Here is a 23,853-nt window from a genome sequence, read left to right on the forward strand (position 1 = left end):
GTGTTTATTATATGAAATGATTTGTATTAGTGATGGAGTGTGTTACAATTTCATTACATTTATAATAATGCCATTTTTATCCTGTTTTAAATATGATCAATATTTACAGTTGAGGTCGAAAGTTTACACCCCCCAATTCAGAATCTGCTAAATTTTAATTATTTTAACACGATAAGAGGGATCGTACAAAATGCATGTTATTGTAAATAAAAGATGTTCACATATAGTTCAGAAGAGAAAATATTAGTTGAATTTATAAAAAATTACCCCATTTAAAATTCTTAATACTAGGTTGCTACTTGAATGATCCACATCTGTGTTTTTTTGTTTGTTTGTTTTTTTTAGTGATCATTGTTCAAGAGTCCCTTGTTTGTCCTAAACAGTTAAACTGCCTGCTGTTTTTTTTTTTTTTTTTTAAGAATCCTTCAGGTCCCACAAATTTTGTTTTTTATTATTTTTGTGTATTTGAAAAATTATGGAAAAATCACATAATTTTGTAAAAATATTGAAAAAAAAACAGTAAGTTTTGAAGTAAAACAGTTTTCATAGGGCCATAAAAATTTTTATTTTTGTTAAACTTTTAAAAAGTTTTTGTTAAATTGTGTTTCATGATTTCAATTAATTAGACATGCTTTTTGATTAATATTTTTCTAAAAAAACAAAAAAACAAAAATAAATATATTGAATACAGAAAAATTTAAACTAAAAAAACGGAATTTGAAAAATAATAAAACGAAATTTTGGGGGGAAAAAATGATTTCATAGGGCCCCAAATAAAGATATACAGTCAAAATTCAGACACCTTCAGCATTTTTCACATTATCACAGTTTATTTGCTATAGTTTAAAAAAATGATAACAAAATATGAGAAGAACTCAAGATTTTTCTTATTTGCCTAATTATCATATTATTTTTCAGAAGGTACAGAAGATACTTGCAAGACAAACAGTTATTTACCCTAATCTTCAAATTGCAAAAATGCATTTTCTTTCCTTCTAAAGCATCAGTGCACATTTGAACCTTCTGTAATAGTTGCTACTATGTAAATGTCTTTTATGCGAAATATCTTATTCAGGTCAGTACTAAATAAACAATAACATGAGTTTTGTATGATCCCTCTTATTTTGGTCAAATAATTAACATTTTGAAGATTCTGAAAGGGGGATGTAAATCTCAACTGTAGTGTTATTTTATGGTGCCTTTTTTGGTTAGTTTCATTTTTGCAGTTATAATGGAAAGGGTATTTCCAGTCTAACCTAATGTTACAACTTTCTTCTTATCCTCCATATTTAGCCAGACATTTATTTCTCACACATTCTTTTCCCCTTCGACTTTGGTTTTTCTCATTTGTGTCCTTCTCTGTAGGGCGGTAACACCTTTCCTTTCCTTCGTCCATAAGAGACCCACTATCCCCCGTCAAAGTGGAAGTGGTCCTGCTGAAACCACCATTTACTCACCCAATCACCCTCCTGTATCTTTCCTCACCAGGCTTTTTATTCAGGTAGTCTGGACCGATCTTAAGGATAGTTCAGCCGAAAATGACAATTTTGTCATTTACTCATCCTCATGTCATTCCAAACCAAATATGTTGAGCATAATGGTCCCCATTTACTTCCATAGTATTTCTATCCCTACTGTGGAAGTCAATGGAGACCAACAACTGTTTGGTTCTTCAAAATATCTTCTTTTGTGTTCAACATAAGAAAAAAACTTATATAGGTTTGGAATGGCATGAGGATGAATAAGTATTGTTGACCAACCTTTCATTTTTGAGTGAACTATTCCTTTAAATGATTACTCCACTTCCAAAAATGTCATAATTTACTCCCCCCCCCCCCCCCCCTTGTCATCCAAGATGTTCATGTCTTTCTTTATTCAGTCGGAAAGAAAGTATGTTTTTGAGGAAAACATTTCAGGTTTTTGCTCCAAATAGTGGACTTCAGTGGTGCACAACGGATTAAAGGTTAAAAATGCAGTTTCAGTTCAGCTTCAAAGAGCTCTACACAAGGAAAAGGGTCTTATCTAGCGAAATTGTTTATTATCTTAAAAAAAAAAGTACAATTTATTTATATTTTAACCTCAAATGCTCATCTTGTCTAGCTCTGCAATGCACATGCGTATTCTGTGCACTCCGGTTCAATACAGTTAGGGTATGTCTAAAAACTCCCATCTAAATTGCCCTACATTGCTGCAGAAGTACCAACCCAGTGTGTACAAAGTTAACAAAGAAAGTCAGTCGAACATCCTTTTTTTTTTTTTTTTTTTTTTATATAAAAGGGTAAAACAGCGATGTACGATTTTGAAGTTGGAGGAGAAAATAAGATGGGAGTTTTTAGACATACCCTAACTGTCTTGACTCGGACTGCACTGAGAGCACGCACTTGCTTCGCAGAGCAAGACAAGCATTTGTGGTTAAAAAGAGTTTGATTTGAAGAGAAAATGACTGATTGCTTTGACGGATAAGACCCTTATTCCTCGATTGGGGTCGTTTAGAGCTCTTTTAAGCTGCATTATTAACCTTTAATCTGTTAAAGTCCACCTATATGGAAACAAATCCTAGAATGTTTTCCTCAAAAAACTTAATTTCTTTGCGACTGAAGAAAAAAGACATGAACATTTTGGATGACATGGAGGTGAGTACATTTTCATTCTGGAAATGGAGTAATCCTTTAACTGATTAGTAGAGGGTTAGTGAATTTTGTGGTTTCTTTTTGAATTTTTATTTACTTCGTTTGCTTACAGCTTCTTAAAAGTGGCAGCTTTTTCATATGGTCCTTTTGAGATGATGAGACTTCAGTAAAGCTGTTGCTCCTCAGTTTGGTCATTTTAAGGGATGTTACAAAGCGTGAAACTGCCTCGGTATGTCATCGCAATCACACTAACGAAACGCTTTATATAAAAATGCTGGCTATAATATATCTTGAAACTTAGTATTATTAGTCTCTGGTTTTAAAAGCACTTTGACGTTTTAAAAAACAAACAACTGTCACTTTCTTGAGGCGGTTTCACTTTGAATCTCACTGTTTTGCTTCCATTTTATTTATATCCAGTTTGAAAACAATGTAAGAACTAAAAGGACAACTTGTATTACTGTCTGTGGTGTGTTTGGAAATATAATTCTGCTGATGCTATTTTAAGAACAATGCTTTCGCCTTAGGTGGTATTGTTACATATTTACTGCGTTTTATGCCATGTTTGTGCATGACTCGCTTCTGTATAAACAGATTTTGTTAATATTATATGGGAAAACCATGCAAATAGTTGTGAAGTTGTGGACGAATGTTTGTCTTTTATTGGATGTTGTTAATAATCCTTCAGATATCTCAAATACTTTGGATCTTGTACTTATTTGATTTGAAGAAATCTAGACATTAAAGTCTTTTGGAAAAAAAAAACTCAAACGTCGTTCCTTTTTTTAAATTTTTATAGCTCAAGTAACATTCAGTGCCAAAAAACACTTCCAAACACTAACAGTGGTGTCTCATGTATGTACCACCTTTCATAAAACAGTGCTGACAGTATTCCTCAAGCTAATCTTCACTGCCATCTAGTTACGTTTGTCCTGCTGTTGTATTATGGGTGGAAACAGAATGAATAATCCTGCATGCTTGCAGTGTTCATCACAGTAAATGAGCAGGTTTACAAAAGCAGAGCTCATAAAAATGAGTGATCATTCAGGGGGTAAACTGCTATTTTTACGACTCTGGGATGCGGACGATGAAGGCACGGCTAAAGGCACCCCGGATGGTCAAACGGACAGACCATCAGCAGGTAAGGATTCACGCTGGAGCGGTTTGAAGTGTCATCCACACACTGCGACTGACATTATCTTGCTTTTGGGTGTGCTTGAGTGTGGTTGTTGAAGGATCTCATGGAGCTGTTCATTTGCATGTTTTGTTGCGTTTGTGGGCTTCAAGTGTCTGGCTGAGTTCACCTGTACCGTTTTCTTGTAGGGTGCGCTGACCAGAGCACTCTGGATTCAATGAGCCCGCAGGAGAGGAAACGGCAAGGATACATCCATGAGGTCATTGAGACAGAGGATAAATATATTGAAGACCTACAGCTGGTCCTTGAGGTACATAGACCACCAAATTTGTATTTATTTATTTTGCAAACCGTTTTATCCAAATAAGTTTAGAAATATGAAAAACACAAACAGTTTTAGTGGTACCACAATATACCAAGATGAGAAATCCAAAATGATGCAAAGCTAAATTTGACACATTTTGATTATATTTTGTGTTGTACATGATTTTTTGAAAATACAAATGTGACCCTGGAACACAAAACCAGTCATAAGGTTAAATTTTACAAAACTGAGATGTATACATACTATGGAAGATCAATAAATAAGCTTTCTATTGATGTATGGTTTGTTAGGATAGGACCATATTCGGTCGAGATACATCTATTTGAAAATCTGGAATCTGTGGATGCAAAAAATCAAAATACTGAGAAAATCACCTTTAAAGTTGTCCAAATTAAGTTCTTAATGCATATTACTAATCAAAAATTACATTTTGATAAATTTACAGTAGGAATTTTACAAAAAATCTTCATGGAACATGATCTTTACTTAATTTCCTAATGGTTTTTGGCATAAAAGAAAAATCAATCATTTTGACCCATACAATGTATTTTTGGCTATTGCTGCAAATATATCCCAGCGACTTAAGACTGGTTTTGTGGTCCAGGGTCACATATGATCTAAAACCTGAATAAATATGCTTTCCATGTATGTTTGTTAGGATAGGACAAAATCTGGCCAAGTTACAAGTTTGAAAATCTGCAATCTGAGGGTGCAAAAAAATGAAAACATTGAGAAAATCGCCATTACAGTTGTTCAAATAAAATTCTTAGCAATGCATATTACTAATCAGAAGAGTTTTGATATATTTATGGTAGGAAATTTACAAAGTATCTTCATGGAACATGATCTTTGCTTAATATCCTAATGATTTTTGGCATAAAAGAAAAATCGCTAATTTTGACCCATACTATGTAAATTGGCTATTGCTACAAAAATACTCTTGCAACTTAAGACTGGTTTTGTGGTCCAGGCTCACAAATATCCCGAGTAGTGTAATAAAATAGTATAATAATTATACAGAATTAATCAAATAATTTTATTACTTGGCAAAACAGTAGATTTGGAAGCTTATCGTGCTCTTTTTTTATTATTATTTATTTATTAATATCATATTTGTGACCCTGGACCACAAAACCAGTCATAATGGTATTTTTTTTTTTTTTTTATTGAGATTTAAATGCTTTCCATTAATGTATGGTTTGTTAGGATAGGACAATATTTCGCAGAGATACAACTATTTGAAAATCTATAATCTAAGGGTGCAAAAAAATCTAAATATTGAGAAAATCGCCTTTACAATTGTTCAAATGAAATTCTTAGCAATGCATATTACTAATCAAAAATTAAGTTTTGATATATTTACAGTAGGAAATTTACAAAGTATCTTCATGGAACATAATCTTTGCTTAATATCATAATGATTTTTGGCATAAAAGAAAAATCGATAATTGTGACCCATACAATGTATTTTTGACTCTTGCTACAAATATACTCGTTCTACTTATGTTTTTGTGGTCCAGGCTCAAAAATATCCCTAATAGTGTAATAATATAGTATAATAATTGATAATACTGTAATAAAATAGTATAATAATTATATAGAATCATGTTTTTTTTGTTTTTTTTATTAATATCATATTTGTGACCCTGGACCAGAAAACCAGTCATAAGGGTCAATTTTTATTAAATTGAGATTTGTACACTTTGCACTGATGTATGGTTTGTTAGGATAGGACAATATTTGGATGAGATACAACTATTGCAATAGTTGCAATAAAATAATATTGCAATAGCTGCAATCTGTGGATGCAAAAAATCTAAATATTGAGAATATCACCTTTAAAATGGTCCAAATTAAGTTCTTAGCAATGCATATTAGTAAACAAAAATTTAGTTTGGATATATTTATGGTAGGAAATTTACAATATAGAACATGATCTTAATATCCTAATGATTTTTGGCATAAAAGAAAAATAGATAATTTTGACCTAGGGCTGGGCGATAAAACGATAACGATATATATCGCGATAGACAAGAGATCGATATCAATAAAAAATGTGTTCGATAAAACGTTCGATATTTTGTATTCTTCGTCGGCCGCCCAGCCCCCCTTTAACTTTCAGTTCATAGCGCCAGATCACAATAGAAGTTAAGGTTATCTTTCCTACAGAACGGGTCCTTGTTGTTGTATTAAACAAACTAAATAGCCTTATGTTATTTATCTTATTTACACGACGGCATGTCATTTCTGTCTCTACATGATCGCGCGTTTACAATGTCTACTCACAGACGGGATCGCGGACTCCATTCATAAAAACGGACTTTACTATAGGGCGGAATGCCGCGGAATTCGTCGATTTTTGGACCAATAAATCAAAAGTTGGTCTGTTAATTAATTCAGATCGCGATATGGACTAGTGTCTGTGAAAACTGAAATGCAAAAAGACCGTTTCAATATGAATCCTGCATGTTCCGTTTGCCTCTATGTATGAATGGAGGAGAGGAGACGCGTTTTATTTTCACTACACGCATACTGCACACGTGACGCTCCCGCTAATTTTTGGCCTTTGCATCTCACATGAACAGACAAACTCCAATAAATACATCTCCAAAGCTGCTGTGAATGTCACTTTCTGTCAATTTTACCGTTTCATTAGTGAAACTAGCATCATCCATACTGTATACACACTGAAACTTCACGGCAACCTGTCAAAATAAAAGTGCGGTTTAACATGTAACAGAACAATATTAGTCTTGTATTACTTTGTACAGTATAATGTAGGTGTTTATATGTTCACATTTAAATAATTTACATAAAACAATATATATGATAAAAAATAAAATAAAGAGTCACCAGTTAATTGTTGAAAAGGTACTATTATTATTAAACCTTTTTTTAACTGAATATAATTTTTCTTCTTTGTATTAATTTTAACAGTAAAGCTCCGTTTATTTGTATTTTTATAAATAAATCAGTGATTTTGCTTTCATTTGATTATCAGAAAAATTAAAACAAGAATTTCTGAAAAAAAAAAAAAAAAGATTGTAAGGCCCTATTGTTCAAAATGTTGAAAGTTTTGGACTTATTTTTTCACTTAAATATTTTTATTATTACACAAAGTATAGGCTAAAGTACCGGGAAAGAAGTAATGTTGGCTACTGGCAACCAGCAATCTGTGCAGAAATAAATATTATCAGCCAAGTACTTTGAAACAACCTCTGACCTGTGGTCAAGCCGTACTTCTGAGCCATACATTAGCTTGACCATTCACTTCATCGACAATGAATGGGGTTTGAATTGAGCATTAAGAGATAATTAAGTGTATATTGTGACTTTAGACTTATGTTTACATTTTAATTATTTGAGTTTTCCATGGTTGTTGACATTTCTGTCTTAATAACTGAGGGGATTATGATCAGAGGCAGGTTAAGTTTAAAATAAAAATGCTTGAGTGTAATATATTTTTCTCCTGGTCCTTATTTTAAATGGGTCATAAAAATATCAATAATTATCGATATCGACCGATATGAAACACTGATATCGTGATATAGTTTTCAGCCATATCGCCCAGCCCTATTTTGACCCATACAATGTATTGTTGGCTATTGCTACAAATATAACTGTGCTTCTTAAGACTAGTTTTGTGGTGCAGGGTCACGTTTGATTTGTAAAAAAAGATGAAATTATATTTTTTTGTCTCTCCTAAGGTCTTCTACAAGCCCATGTCTGAATCTGGTCGTCTTACCGAAGCTGAAATGAATATGATATTTGTCAATTGGAGGGAGCTTATCCAGTGCAACTCCAAGATGCTGAAGTATGTGAGGTTAACTTGGAAAAAAAAAAAAAAATTTTATCCAGTGTGCAGTGTGTCATGCATAATGTGTGTATTGTCAGGTCACTGAAAGCTAGAAAAAAGCAAGGGGGAGACAACATGCCTGTTCACATGATTGGGGACGTCCTGGCCTCTGAGCTGTCACACATGCAGGCCTACATCCGCTTCTGCAGCTGCCAGCTGAACGGTGCCACGCTACTGCAACAGAGAACCGATCAGGAGCCAGACTTCAAAACTTTCCTTAAGGTAGCCTCACATACTGTACATCACTCAAAGGATTAGTTCACTTACAGAATAAAAAATTCCTGATAATTTACTCACCCCCATGTAATCCAAGATATTAATGCTTTTCTTTCTATAGTTGAAAAGAAATTAAGGTTTTGAGGAAAACATTCCAGGAATTTTCTCTATATAGTGGACTTCAATGGTGGGCAATGGGTTGAAGGTCCAAATTGGAGTTTTAAAGGGCTCTACACGATCCCAGCCAAGGAATAAGGGTCTTATCTAGTGAAATGATTGGTTATTTCACATAAAAGACATTTACATTTGTTCCAAAGGAGTAAATAATAGATGAATTTATAAAAATGACCCTGTTCAAAAGTTTACATACACTTAAAATGCCTGTCGTCCTTCAGAAAAATCCTTCAGGTCCCACAAATTTTGTTTTTTCATAATTTTTGTGTATTTGAACCTTTTCAAACAAGGACTGTATGATTTTGAGATCCATCTTTTCACACTGAGGACAACTGAGGGACTCATATGCAACAATTACAGAAGGTTCAAACGCTCACTGATGCTTCAGAAGGAAAAACAATGCTTTAAGAGCTGGGGGGTGTAAACTTTTGAATGGAACATTTTTCTTATTTTGTCTAAGTATCATATTTTTTTCATTAAGTACTGCCCTTCAGAAACTACAGAAGATACTCACATGTTTCCCAGAAGACAAAATAAGTTAAATGTCTGATCGTTTAACTAGATAAGGCCCTTATTCCTTGGCTGGGATCATGTTTGAAGCTGCATTGAAACTGCAATTTGGACCTTCAACCTGTCGATCCTCATTGAAGTCCACTATAAAGAGAAAAATATCCTAGACTTAATTCTTTTAGGACTTAATTTTTTTTTTTTTCATCATCAATGTGAGCTTTTAGTTTAAACATTTTCTTGGTAGCAATGTTAACTTCAATATTTTTTTTGTTTATTTTTCCCTCAGAAAATTGCCACAGACTACCGTTGTAAAGGAATGCCTTTGTCCAGCTTTTTACTCAAACCTATGCAAAGGATCACTCGCTACCCTCTCCATATTAAAAATGTAAGTACAGTGAAAATAACTCGTTTTAGATCTGTTTTATTTTTCTATATGTGACCCTGGACCACAAAACCAGTCTTGAGTAGCAGGTATATTTGTAGCAAAATTATCAATATTTTTTTATGCCAAAAATCATTAGGATATTAAATAAAGATCATATTCGATGAAGATATTTAGTAAATTTCCTACCGTAAATATATCCAAACTTAATTTTTGATTTGTATTGCTAAGAACTTTATTTGGACAACATAAGTTAATTTTCTCAAGATTTTTTTGCATCCTCAGATTCCAGATTGACAAACCATACATCAATGGAAAGCTTATTTATTCAGCTTTCAGATGATGTATAAATCTCAATTTCTAAAAATTGACCCTTATGACTGGTTATGTGGTCCAGGGTCACATATCTGTTTTTTAGATGTTGATTGTAAATGCAAATGATTTAGTGCATGTGTATTTGTGCATCCAGATCCTGGAAAGTACTCCAGAGAGTCACGTGGACTATGTTCAGCTGCTAGAGGCTTTGGAGAAGGCAGAGCTGCTCTGCTTTCAGGTGAACGAAGGTGTCAGGGAGAAGGAGAACTCTGACAGACTAGAATGGATCCAATCCCATGTGCAATGTGAAGGCATCACAGAGGTAAGAAATCCACACTGTTCGTTCAACAGTTTATATAGCATCTTTATTCTGATACAAGACGTAGCTGATGCTCAAAACATGCATTTCTTACTCTTCTGCTGTGCTACTTGTCTAGAATCTGACCTTCAACTCCCTGACCAACTGCTTGGGTCCTCGTAGACTTCTGCACAGCGGGAAGGTGTTTAAGACCAAGAGTAATAAGGAGTTATATGCCTTTCTGTTCAACGACTTTCTGTTGTTCACTCAAGCTGTCAGGCAGTTCACTTCCTCAGGAACGGACAAGCTCTTCAGCCCCAAGTCCAACACCCAGTACAAGATGTATAAGACGGTAGGATTCTACTCCTCTTTATAGACTAGTGTTCTTTTATGGGTAAACCTTCAAACAAAAAATAAAGCACTCCACTGCAAAAAATGCTTTTCTTCCTTAGATTTTCTAAACGAGTAAAAATTATTGTCTTGATTTTAGAAAAAATAAGTGAAAATGAAGTGAATTTTTGCTTGAAACAAAATAATCTTCCAATGGAGTAAGCAAAAAAATCTCGTTTTTTGTTTGAAGTAAGATTTTTTGCTTACCCCATTGGCAGATTGTTTTGCTTGTTTTAAGCAAAAACTTTTTTTTTTTAGTCAGTCTGGTTTATTTATTCACATATCTTCACTGAACAGTGTCCATTAGGGCTTTTAGTTCAAGAGTGTGCATATCTGAAGAAATATACAGTCAAGCCCGAAATTATTCATACCCTTGGCAAATTCCGACTTAAATTTACTTTTATTCAACCAGCAAGTTTTTTTTTACTGGAAATGACACCGGTTTTTCCCAAAAGATAATAAGACGATGTACAAGAGGCATCATTGTGGAAAAAAATATTTCTCAGCTTTTATTTACACTTGAACAAAAAGTGGCATGTCCAAAATGATTCATACCCTTTGCAAACTGTCACAGTCTATGAGAAAATTCAAAGTTCTATACCATTCCAAATAATCCAAGCTGTTCCAAAGCATCCTAATTACCCTGATTCATTGGGAACAGCTGTTTTAATCAACTCAACAGGTGAAAAACAGAAGCGCTCTGCTGTTGGTTTGTGGACAGTCATGGCTAAGACAAAGGAGCTCACTGAGGACCTGCGGCTGTGTATTGTGGTCTAATCACAGTAAACGGCACCATGAAAAAGGAGCAATACATCAAAATTCTCAACAACAACATCAGGCAGTCTGCAGAGAAACTTGGCCTTGGGCACCAGTGGACATTTCAGCACGACAACAACCCAAAACACACAGCAAAAGTGATGAAGAAATGGTTAGCAGACAAAAACATTAACGTTTTGCAGTGGCCCAGCTAGAATCCTGACTTAAATCCAATTGAGAATCTGTGGAGGGAGCTAAAGATCAGGGTGATGGCAAGGAGATCCTCCAACCTGAAAGAGTTGGAGCTCATCGCTAAAGATGAATAGGCAAAAATACCAGTGGAGACATGCAAAAAGCTGGTCAGCAGTTATTGGAAGTGTTTGATTGCTGTAACAGCCAATAAAGGCTTTTCTATTGATTATTGAGAAGGGTATGAATAATTTTGGGCATGCCAATTTTTGTTGAAATGTAAATAAAAGCTGAGAAATATTTTTTCCACTTTGATGCCTTTTGTACATCATCATATTATCTTCTGGGAGATGTCTGTGACATTTCTAATAAAAAAAAAAAACTTGCTGGTTGAATAAAAGTAACTTTAAGTCAGAATATGCCAGGGGTATGAATAATTTTGGACTTGACAGTGTGTATATATATATTTGTTTTTTGACTTTTTTTTCTAAAAACAAGACAATTTTTACTCGTCTAGAAAATCCTTCTTGATTTAAGAATTTTTAGATATTTTGCCTGGAAACAAGACAAAAATTCAAAGTAAGAAAAGCATTTTTTTTCAGTGTGGGATTTTGTGTAATCTATATGTTTGTGTTCTCAGCCTGTGTTCCTCAATGAAGTTCTGGTGAAGCTTCCGTCAGATCCGTCCAGCGACGAGCCCGTCTTTCACATTTCCCACATAGATCGTGTTTACACGCTGAAGACTGAGAACATTAACGAGAGGTCAGTTTCAGCGATAGCTCTTTTTATCAGGCTTATCAGCAAGCCGCTATTTACTGAACACATGGGAGGTTTTATGAAGCGTTAAAGGAATGTTATCGGCACACTGTATGGGGAAGAGAAAAAAATAAGTGCTTTTCATGCACTGCAAGAGAAATTAATGCAACTTTGAATGCAAATTAATCTTATGGAAATAAACACATTTGCCTTCATCTTTTATTTGCATGTTTTAGGGAAATCAGTTTTTACTTCACAGAGACTATACATGTACACGTTTTCTTTACGTAAAATGTTTAATCTCTCTCATATCCTGTTAGGACTGCATGGGTTCAGAAGATCAAGGCAGCATCCGAATCATTCCTTGAGACGGAGAAGAAGAAACGGGAAAAATCCTTTCAGTGTAAGCTCTTTCTTTCAATCTTTCCTTCTTTTGAGCGCTGAATATTGTATAACCATCAAGGTTTGGTAATGTTTTTGTGAAGTAAATTAATTTTATTCAGCAGTAAATTGGTCAGAAGTGACGAAGAAACGTATAACTTTACAACTAATATATTTTCCATAATCAAACAATTCTGAAAAAAGACTCCAGTCTTCAGTGCCACATGATCTTTCAGAAATCATTGTAATATGCTGATTTATTATCAATGTTGAAAACAGATGTGCTAAAACTTTTTCAGGATTCTTTAATAAATAAAAAGGACAGAAGAAAGGACAGCATTTATTTAGTCTTTTGTTACAATATAAACTATTATCTAAAAGTCTGTGGTCAGTTTTTTTTTATTCAGCAAGGATGTGTTAAATTGTTTAAAAATGATAGCAAAGACTTACATTAAGGAGCACAACTGTTTCCAACATTGATAATTAAAGTAATAAATCAGCATATTAGAATGATTTCTGAATGATCATGTGACTAATGGCTGATAAAAACAAAGACTGAATGGCTTTGCCATCACTGGAATAAATTACATTTTATAATATATTGAAATAGAAAGCAGATATTTTGAATTATAATATTTCACAATATTAAATAAATGCAGCCTTGATTAGACTGAGACTTTCAAAAAAAAAAACTAAATTTCTTTGATTGGCAATGGATGTCATAGTCTTTTTAAAAAATGTATATAATTATAATAGGTTGGCAGAGTTCAGTTTCTGTACTTTTTTACAGCTCGGTCAATGAAGGCAAATGGAATTGGTCGCCTGCTTGTGACCGTATTGGAGGCAACAGAGCTAAAATCCTCCAAACCAAATGGTGAGTGCTTTTATTTTTTATTTTTTACTTTTTAATTATTTTTGCAAAAAAATAATAATGATTACAAAAAAAAGGAACCAAGAACATTAGTAAAAACGTATGCATTGTTTTTATAGGAAAGAGTAATCCATACTGTGAAGTGACCATGGGTTCTCAGTGCTACACTTCCCGAACCATCAATGAGACGGTCAACCCCAAGTGGAGCTTCAATTGTCAGTTTCACATTAAAGACGTCTATCAAGATGTCCTGTGTATTACCATTTTTGAGCGGGAACAATTTTCACCAGATGGTGAGTGTGAAAAAGAGCAAGTGTAATACTTAAAGGTGCCATAGAATGGAAAACTGTATTTACCTTGGCATAGTTGAATAACAACAGTTGTGTAGATGGACATGACATACCGTGAGTCTCAAACACCATTGTTTCCTCCTCCTTTTATAAATCTAGTGTTTGCAAAAGACCACCGAAAAATAGGCCAATTCCAACATAACAGCGACTATGACGTAAGAGTCGTGATTAATAATAGTCACGCCCACAAAATTTGCATAGCCCAATCATCAGAAGTTCTGCAGCTAGGCTATGGTGAAAAAAAACAAAGCGAGGACAATAGCAAAAATGGCAGATTACGGAAATAAATGGTATGTTCCTGGTTGTGCAGGGATGGTTGGTGTCTGTACTCAGAAATGCAAGGAGGCCACTAAAGGGACATGGTTAGCTTACTGCTAGTGCTAGCCTCTTACTTTGCAGTACATAAGATTTCACTTACAACATAAACAGAGTAAGGAAAGATGACTGCACGGACGATGGCGAATGATTTCACCATCACCATCACTAACAAGCATCTAAACTTGTGAAATATGTGGTAAGTACTGCCGCTGTAGAATAACGTTACACAGAGCACCTGCAATAGCAAATCTCAAAAGTGAACGTAAAATGATCGTGCATTCAAAACGGCAGTTTCAATGAACTGCATATTAATAGCGGCTCAGGCTCTGTGATTAAATATGTTTTCCCCCATGTGCGAGCTACTGAAATTAGCCGCTCTGTGAAACAGCCAATCAAAGCAGAGCTCTCATTATTATTCATGAACCTTCCAAATAAGGCAATAACAGACCATTTCATTCTAGGGTTGTAAATGGACCTGTAAAATTGTTTCTGGATAATTTTTGCCCTTACATAAGCCATATACCTTCTATGTAGATATCAGAGAACAATTTAAAATGTATCAATGCATTCTATGGCACCTTTAAACTTGAGTTCTCCTTATATTTTAGTATTTATACACACTGTCCTCTATCTTTCTCCCTCCATAGACTTCTTAGGTCGCACTGAGGTTCCTGTAGCCACTATTAAGAAAGAGCTTGAGAATAAAGGTCCGTCCACTAGGAGGCTGCTGCTTCATGAAGTCCCCACTGGAGAGGTTTGGGTTCGGCTTGACCTGCAGCTGTTTGACCACAAAGCCCCCAAATGAAAAAACTGCACTTCACGCACAGCTTCTCACCACTAGCTTCTCAAGCCTGACCTTTGCCTTAAAATGTTCTCAACTACTGTGGAACGTACTAATGAATGTGGGACCTTAAGGAAAACGAGTTAATTAGCGTTCACAATTTTGCCAAGTTTTGATTTTTGACCAAGGAACGAGAAGGGAGAATTTGGGATTTAGTTTTGTTTTATTGCCTAAATAATTTACCACTGGATGTAGAGATATCTCAGGACCTATATTTTGTCTTTAATGCTGTACAGAAAGCTATGTTTGTTATAACCGTAACTTGCCTAGAATTGAAGTTGATGAGAACTTTTTTTTAAACTTGAAAATTCTCATCAGCAACACTAAACCAGGTGTTGTTTTTTATTATCATCCATCTGCCTTAACTGCCAGTTCTTCCATTTTAACATCGCCGTTATAAAATTAATTTGCACCAGTCAGGTGATCGCCTATAAAAACAGCTTATTAGCCTGTGTAATGTGGAAGGAACTTTCTTTTGCGAAGCTTACTAGCTATGTACGAAGGTACAAATGAGGTGATTAACCAGGGATGATTGGTTAAAGGTCTAATCACTGTTGATTTTGTGTGCTTGACTGAGTTTTATTTATGTTAATTTATGCGTCTTGGACTATCTGCACATTTTACGCTGCCCACTATATCTGGATTGCCATTAAGCATTCGGATAAGGTCTTAATATTGTATATTTTTGCTGAGTCGGAGTAGTATGAACGTTTACTCGAGTCTCTGAGTTTGTCTCTTAGGTTTTATTTGTTTTAGTTTTAAATATAAGTGTAATAAAGTTTGTGGAATATTCTGAAAATGTTTTTCTCTCTCGCCAGTTTTCCTTTTTCATTTTAGCCAAGTATTTGTTTTGAAAGAAGGTCTAATATTGTATTGTCGGAAAGACCTCGAAGCACAAATATGCAACAAAATCAGGTTTCAGATGCAAATAAAATACAATTTAAAAAAGTATACTGGGTCTGGGTGATTGTGTTCACTTCACATGAAATAATTTATTAGTACATTTTCTCTCTAATATGCAGACAGCGCAAACAATCCAACGCTCTCCATTGACTTTGTATTGTGGGAAGCGGACTCCTTGTCATTTCAGCCTTATAACAAAAAACAGAACATGTCTAAAAGCTGCTATGTGACAAGGTGTACAGTGAACAAGCTAAAAAACACATAACTACATTTTCATAAACTGTCGACCCAAAAAACGAGTGTTTAAGGACACAAATAGTTGTAGATGTCAGGGTATTTGACGTTGGGCCATTCAGTTGGATCATTTCTCCAACAAAAAGAAGGTAAGGAAAAGGAGCACAGACATAGACTAATAAAATGTAGTTTCTCAATATATCTCCTCCTTTCAGGGTGGTGAAATAATCCTTTGACATGGTTAAATAATGTTAACTGTCGTCGTTAAATTTTTCCTCAGAGTAATAAGACGTTGCGCTCTACTTTTGTGTCCTTAAACACTCGTTTCATAGGTCGACAGCTTGTAAAAACGTAGTTCTGTGTTTTAAGCTTGTTTACTGTACATCTTGTCACATAGCAGCTTTTAGACATTGTTCTGATTTTTGTTATAAGTCAGAAATGACAAGGAGGCAGCTTCCCACAATACAGCGTTGGTTTGTTTCCCCGGTGGGCGTGGTTTTCAGATTATAACGCGTGTCGAATATTAATGAGGGCGTTTGTTAATATTCATGAGCTAGGCTCATCTGAAGCCGGACGCCCCTTTTTACAAGTCTGCATCGTCATACTAGGATTTTTGGATCCACACAATTCAGTGAATGAGCACCCTCTGCTGTAAAAAAACAATACTACTTCCAGGTGCAAACTAGCTTTTAACAAAGCTTTGCATCAAAATTAATTCTTAAATGAAAGCTCACAGCATTAGTGCTATAACATCGATTAACTGAGAATAAAACCTTTTTTTTCCATACATTATTCAATCATAAAATAAAAATAAATAAATACACAGGCAAAAATCAAGGTGGCTGTGAGCCACTTTGAGTGGACGTAAATGGGGGGCTAATTTTAAATTATTTAAAAGCAGAAATGTCAAGCGTATGGTTTCCGAAAGTAATTAATGAAATATTTAAATAATAGTGGTCCTGAAGAAAGAAGCGTCATTTACAAAAGAAGATGCCGCGCTGGGGAAGTTTACTGTGTTGCTGTAGAAGAGAAAAATGCTTGTCGGTCGCCCCCTGGAGGACAAAGGAAGAATGAAGAGGCTGAGCTGTCGTTCGTTATACTGAAAGCAGAAAAAAAGCCACAAAGCAAGCAAAATAATAAACAAATGAAGGAATTAATTTATCAGGATAAAGAGTAAACATAAATACTGAGCCTTGGAGAAGTGTATGAGCTATCTATTGAATAAAACAGCAAAAGCTTACAGCACCTGGTATTCCCAGGCGGTCTCCCATCCAAGTACTAACCAGGCCCGACCCTGCTTAGCTTCCGAGATCGGACGAGATCGGGCGTGCTCAGGGTGGTATGGCCGTAAGCGAATATTGTAGTCAATAGCGAGCTATTTAAAGAAGACACACACTGGCAGCACCCCTACACACATCGACCAGTATTGACACACGTCTCGGGCTGCTGCTGCTGAAAGACATACATCCCCCTTTTCCACTCAAGTGTTTTGAAAAGTTGTTTTTTTCTTCTCAATAAAAATTCCTTCTTCAATGAAAGGCCAACAGCATTTGTGCTACAACATCGATTAAGTGAGAATAAATACCATGTCAGCTCGTTCCTTTTTTTCATAAATCAATTAATCATAAATTACAAATAAATAAATAAAAGGCAAAAATCAAGATGACTGCAAGGCACGTTAATGTGGGCCTAATTACGAATTATTTAAAAGCAGAAATTAATTAATTAAATAAATAAATAACACTAGCTTCTCGGTTAATGTTTGAGCTGATGAGATGCTCTTGTCCTGTTTCCGTGTTTATATACTGTATATATAATTTTAAAATAAAAATAACCAAAATAAACTACTTAAAAAAAAGAAATATTTTATCTGTTTACTTGCCAGTCATCTGACCACTTAGCGACATCAGAGAGAGCCATGAACATGAGAGTGTGTTGTGTTGTTAAATGATTGAAACATTAACTTAAAATCTAAGGGAATACTTCACCTCTAAGGGGTTCGTCTGACAAATGAGTTTGGGAACATCTGATCAAGTTAAAAAGAGGAGCGTCATTTATAATAAGAACATGCAATAAGAACAAATAAGAGGTTTACTGTGCCCCCTGGAGGACAAAGGAAGAATGACGTTTGTCACACTGAAGCAGAAAGAATCCACAAAGAAATGCAAAAAAAACAGGAATCAATTTAACATGATAAAGAGACACATTCAATGTTGAGACTTGGGGAAGTGAGTTATCTGACTAGTGAAGGAAAAGCAAAAGCTTACAGCACCTGGTATTCCCAGGCGGTCTCCCATCCAAGTACTAACCAGGCCCGACCCTGCTTAGCTTCCGAGATCGGACGAGATCGGGCGTGCTCAGGGTGGTATGGCCGTAAGCGAAAGTTGAAGTCAACAGCGAGCTATTTAAAGAAGACACACCGGCAGCACCCCTACACACATCGGCCAGCATTGACACACGTCCCGGGCTGCTGCTGAAAGACATACACCCCCCTTTTCCACTCAAGTGTTTTTAAAAATAGTTGTTTGTTTTCCCAATAAAATTCCTTCTTCAATGAAAGTCCAACTGAGTCCACAGCATTTGTGCTATAACATTGATTAACTGAGAAAAAAAGCCATTGCATAGATTAATTAAACATAAAATAAAAAAATAAAAGGCAAAAATCAAGGTGACTGTGAGGCACTTCTTAGTGGATGTAAATGGGGACCTAATGTTGAATGATTTAAAAGCATATGGGCAAATATTGTTAAAGTGAGATTTAATCTGAAAGCTGAATAAATAAGCTTTCCACTGATGGTTTTTAGCATAGGACAATATTTGGCCGAGATATAACTGTTTAAATTAAATCTGAGGTATACAAAAAAATCGAAATATTGAGAAAATAACCTGTAAAGTTGTCTAAATGAAGTTCTTAGCAACAGTAGGTCGTCCCTCTTTTATAATAAAGGAATAAATAAAAGGCAAAAATCAAGGTGGCTGTGAGGCACTTTGAGTGGACGTAAATGGGGAATTTGAATGATTTAAAAGCAGAAATGTCAAGTGTATGGTTTCCGAAATTAAATAAATAACAGTGGCCCTCCAGGACTGAAGTTGCCCATTCCTGGTCTAAGGGGTTTGGCTGACAAACAAGTCGGGAACAAAAGAGGAGCATCATACATTGCTCAAGAAGTTTACAGTGTGTTGTTGTAGAGGGGAAGAAAGTCTGGTCAATAACAAATACGTTTTTCATAAGTAATAAAGTAAAAGAGGTATCTTTTAAAATATTACACAGAATTTACCCTGTTAAAGAATCATTTGAATAGTTCAACCTAGATCTGGAAAAATCTTGTGATTTCTGTGATGTTGTTAAAGAATCTGTGAATCATCTTTTCTTTCATTGTGTATAGGCTACTTCAAATTATTTTGGATAGATGTCTCTAACTTCATTTCTAGGATGTTTGGTACATTAATACAAATATAAATGTATGATGTTGTATTTTTGTGCAATTAATAACATTGATTCTAAAAGTACAATTTCTTTTCTTATGCAACTAATTGTTTTACTTGGAAAACATCACATTCATGTAAAGACATGGGCTAAAGCTAAGCCAAATTGTGAACATGTACATGCACTTGTTTTTTTGTTTTTGTTTTCTCTCTGTATACCCTTTTTTAATTACTGTTGTGAGATGTATATATTTGTATTAATATGTACATAATTGCGTAAAAAAGGCAAGAGAGAGAGAGATTAAGAAATAAAATAAATAAAGATTTTGGCTAGATTTTTTGTTAGGTTTTTTCTGGTTCACGGGTAGAAAACAGAAAAATTCATTTTCCAATTGTGGGCGGTCATGAGATGCCCCCTTTCCGCGGACTGATCAACCAAATCTGAAACTGTGAAGTCATCAGCTGTTCCTTATTTCTGTTCAGCAAAATAATAGTCCTCTGCTGCTATAGCAAAACTGATCCAACTGTACAGAGCAGGTCTTATATTGCCTTTTTCTGTGCAACCATTAATGCAACACCAAAGAACTTCGCTCCCTCTACAGGTTGGAAGCGGAATTGTCCATTACCTCTGTCGTAAATAAATTAGCCTACCGTCGCGTCACATGCACGATATTTGTTTGGAGGCTATCCAGGACCGGCTTTGGAAATAACGATGTCCAGTGACAAGGTAGAGTATGTTGCATGACTTTATGAAAGTATGAAAACGAAATAAAACATAATAATGACATTGTTTGCTATTTATTTTAGCCGTAAAGCAAGTCGCATTTGTAGTCTCATTTGAACTACAAAACCGCTACCCGACGACCCAAACTTACATAGTGCTGTTATGGCGATAGAGGGCCGCAAAGCGAATGCGGAAGTGCCGTTTCACCCTGTTATGAGTTGATGAATTGATAAGTTTTTGGGTGTTATAATTGATCATAAATTATGTTGGAAATCACATATTAAACATGTAAGAACAAAGATGTCCAAATCAGTTGCAATATTAAACAGATTAAAACATATTTTGAATGAAAGTACTTTATATATACTGTGTATTGTGTACTCATAGTTCCTTACATTATTTACTGTGTGGAGGTGTGGGGTCACGCATATAAGACCAGTTTGAATTCATTATATATGTTACAAAAGAAAGCTATTAGGATTGTTAAAAGGGTTGATTATTATGAACCAACTAATAAACTGTTTATCAATTTACATGCATTAAAATTTGTAGATTTAGTTTCTTTATATACTTTACAGTTAATGTACAAAGCATATCATAATTTACTTCCAAATTGTATTCAGAGGCTGTTCAAAATAAGAGAAAGTCAGTATAATTTAAGAGGATTGTATATGTTTAAAAAAGTGAGGGCAAGAACTAACGCAAAAAGTAGGTGTTTATCTGTTATAGGGGTAAATCTATAGCCTGACAAGCCAGACCCACATAAATGTAGGGTCTGGGCACTCTCCATAGACAGCGCTAAAGCGGAGGGGTGGGATAAACGGTTGTCTTTCAAACTCCCTCTCCACACAATAGGACAGCGCTACAACCAATCAGAGCAATGAAGAAAGTGACGTAGTCAATTCCAAATACATCCTTCTTTTAAGAACGACCTCAGTGCAGTTTCTTTGTTATTTTCTCAGAGAAAAGCTTAACTTCAAGTATTTCAGAGTGGCGGCCAAAGCAGATTCGAAAGAAAGTTGTTTGCTAGCAGCAGCCATCGCTCTCTCTCTCGCGCATATTTCACGGAACCAGAGAACATCTCACGGAACTTATGGTCGCAGGTCAGCCGTCATCATGTTAAACCCGCCCACCGACTCGTGATTGGCCCGGTCGATTTTGGATTTTTGGAAATCTCAAGTGAACGGAGAGTTACTAGACTGCCCTTGGAAGCAAATGTAATTTGCTGCCGCTAGGGGCGCGTCTAGATTCTAGGCTAGTAAATCTATGGAATAAATGTGATAAGGAATTAAAAGTATGTAACTCACCTTGCCAATTTAAGAAAATGTATAAAAATAAGGTGATAAAAAGTTATATGATTTCGTATAAATAAATTGTGGTTGTATTGTTAAATGAAAGATAAAGGGGAAAAACGAAGGAATAAAAGAAAAGAAAAAATTGTGATTAATGTTTGTATATTTTGGGAAATGTTTTTTTTGTCATATTGTTTATTTTGTGTTAATTAACTTTGCCCATTCAGTTAATGATGTATAAAGGGTAGGCTTAATAAGCAACGCTTCTGCCTACACCTTTTTTCGGCAACTATGTATTTTTATTTTTATTTTGTATTTATCTTGTGAAAATTTGTTTGTGAGGACCGGAATAAAATTATTATTGATTGATTGATTGATGAACCACTGACACGAGTTCGGAAACATTATTTTAAGGTAAAAAAAAAACCTCTTTGGTGTTGCTTTAACACAGACTGCTGATTCACATGCCTTAAGAGTTAGTTATTATTTGGTTATTTATCAACATTTTACTTAAGCGGCTGCGCCCACATAATTTATATCTTGGCAAAATCGGTACCCTCAGACGATTTGCAATACAGTATTTGCAATGACCATCCCTTGTCTAAAACTGAACGTACTGCTGCTACTCCGTATTTACAGTTCAATAACCTGGCCAAAATCTGTGCAAATACTGACAAGAGTGATAATTGTGTCAGAATCTAAGACTGATCGAGCATCTTCACTTCAATGTCTCATTCCCGCTCTCAGGGAACCGAGGTTACAACAGTAACTGGAGTCGAGACGTTCCCTATCAAGTGTTCACTCACATTGCGAAGCATTCATGGTGTGGACTGTATACAATCCCGCTGTAAGAGTGGCACAGATCAGCCTGAGCCAATGCTAAAACCACACCAAACATGGGGGAGAGCAACACACAATTCCCAACCAATAGTGATGGCAATAGAAAAGCCCGCAGCTGATAGGTGGAGCTCGATCAAAGAACATCCTGACTCAGATATACCAAATATACTGGTCAAAATAAACAGGGCAACTGCACTGAATACAGGGCAAACCTAACATTAGTGACTTGATGCCTTGTGGTCCATGCTCTCCACGTGAGTCAAGTTTCCAGCCACAACTGTAGTGGCCACATGTGCATAAGACCAGGTGGCAAACGGAAAAAGAATGCCATAAGTCTCAAAGGAACAGACTGGCCCAGAGCTGATGAAATTGTTGTTATGCGCTTTTGAGAGAGAGGGGATCACATCTCCACCGAGTCAAAACACACATCCAGATATGTTATAGACTGACTTGGGGTGAACCTGCTCTTCTGCATATTCAGATGCAGCCCTAGGGACTCCATATGGCGAAGCAGCACGTCCGTATGACTAACAACCACATTGAATAGGCTAAAATCAGCCAATCATCCAGTTTAGAATGCATAGACCGCTCGTTCTGAGAGTAAAAAGTGCTACATTTATGGACTTAACATGCGCGGGGCTAAAGCCAACCCGATTGGGAGCACTAAGTACTGGTATGTCGTGCCTACAAAAGCAAACGTCATAAAGCTTCTGTGGCGCATTGCTATCTGAATATGAAAGTAAGAAGGGAAACCGAGTGGAAGGCGTAAAGGAGAGTGCTGGGCTAATTGTGAAAAAGTAGATTGGGCATTGAAAGTTGTCTTCTGAGGCAAAGAGGTCCACCTCTGCCCTCCCAAAGAGAGACTAAATAATTTAAACCATCTGGGGATGTAGCCTCTATTTTCTTGGAGCTACCATGTCCCTGGACAGCATGTCTGCCCCTTGGTTCAACCTGCCTAGCTCATGAAGTGCTCTCAGTGAGAGGAGTTTGCCCATAAGAAGAGGCGCCATGCAAACCTGAGACCACCTTGGTGATTGATAAATGCTACCACCGTCATGTTGTCTGACTGGACCAGGATGTGGTGCCCTCTAAAGGCTAAAAAAAACACCATTATGTCAAGGAAGTTGATGTGTATGCATTGCTCCAGGTTTGCAGGAGCCGAATGCCGGTCTGACCTTGTACAGAGCTCCCCAACCCAAGTTGAAGGCATCTGTTGTGGCCACCTTTCTTCTGGACGTCAGTTCCAATTGGATGCCTGATTGAAACAGGTGAGAGGTTTTCCAAGGGGCCACAGCTCTGATACAGCGGTGGGTTACCCTGAGATGAAGGTGTCTCAGGTTCCAAGCGTGGGATGGGAAATGGACTTTGAGCCCATTCTGGAGGGGCCACATGTTGAGCAGGCCCAAAGGAATCACAGTGGAAGCGGCCAACATGAGGCTGAGCATCCTCTTTAAAGCCCTGAGGGGACATGAAGTCCCCAGTCTTAATGACACCCAGGAAGCATTCGGGTAGAGTCAATAACTATCCCCAGAAAGAACAGTCGCTTGCTAGGAGACAAAGAGCACATGGCTAAGTAGATTCTCAAGGTGCTCCCAAGGTGCTCCAGGTGGCTGAACAGCAGCGACCTATGAGCAAAGAGTTCCCGTTCTGGCCTGGCAAAACCAGCCAGTCATCGAGGTAGTTCAGAATGTGGATTTCCATTTGTCTCAGAGGGAAAAGAGCAGCGTCTATGCACTTCGTA

The 23,853-nt window shown here is 36.0% G+C and overlaps 1 protein-coding gene and 2 non-coding genes across 4 annotated transcripts in view; 1 reads left to right on the top strand and 2 right to left on the bottom strand.

The window, feature by feature from the left end:
- The window catches only part of itsn2b (intersectin 2b), a 55,018-nt gene extending 39,378 nt beyond the window's left edge, over window positions 1–15,640 (top strand). For both annotated transcript variants that reach the window (XM_073826403.1, XM_073826404.1), the window contains 11 exons: window positions 3,954–4,075; window positions 7,798–7,904; window positions 7,985–8,168; window positions 9,133–9,231; window positions 9,698–9,865; window positions 9,981–10,193; window positions 11,817–11,938; window positions 12,253–12,335; window positions 13,104–13,187; window positions 13,304–13,477; window positions 14,500–15,640. In XM_073826403.1, the coding sequence (XP_073682504.1) occupies window positions 3,954–4,075; window positions 7,798–7,904; window positions 7,985–8,168; window positions 9,133–9,231; window positions 9,698–9,865; window positions 9,981–10,193; window positions 11,817–11,938; window positions 12,253–12,335; window positions 13,104–13,187; window positions 13,304–13,477; window positions 14,500–14,657 (1,514 nt within the window). In that variant the 3' untranslated portion in view covers window positions 14,658–15,640. The remainder of the gene's footprint in view (window positions 1–3,953; window positions 4,076–7,797; window positions 7,905–7,984; window positions 8,169–9,132; window positions 9,232–9,697; window positions 9,866–9,980; window positions 10,194–11,816; window positions 11,939–12,252; window positions 12,336–13,103; window positions 13,188–13,303; window positions 13,478–14,499) is intronic.
- Window positions 15,641–17,064: 1,424 nt separating this feature from the next.
- LOC141296402 (5S ribosomal RNA) lies at window positions 17,065–17,183 on the bottom strand. The gene has a single exon (XR_012341248.1). It is a non-coding gene; the product is annotated as a 5S ribosomal RNA (ribosomal RNA).
- Window positions 17,184–18,090: 907 nt separating this feature from the next.
- On the bottom strand, window positions 18,091–18,209 carry LOC141296407 (5S ribosomal RNA). Its single transcript, XR_012341252.1, has one exon. It is a non-coding gene; the product is annotated as a 5S ribosomal RNA (ribosomal RNA).
- Between the last annotated feature and the right edge of the window lie 5,644 nt (window positions 18,210–23,853).

This window comes from Garra rufa, chromosome 21, assembly GCF_049309525.1.
Source record: "Garra rufa chromosome 21, GarRuf1.0, whole genome shotgun sequence".
Classification (NCBI taxonomy): Eukaryota; Metazoa; Chordata; class Actinopteri; order Cypriniformes; family Cyprinidae; genus Garra; species Garra rufa.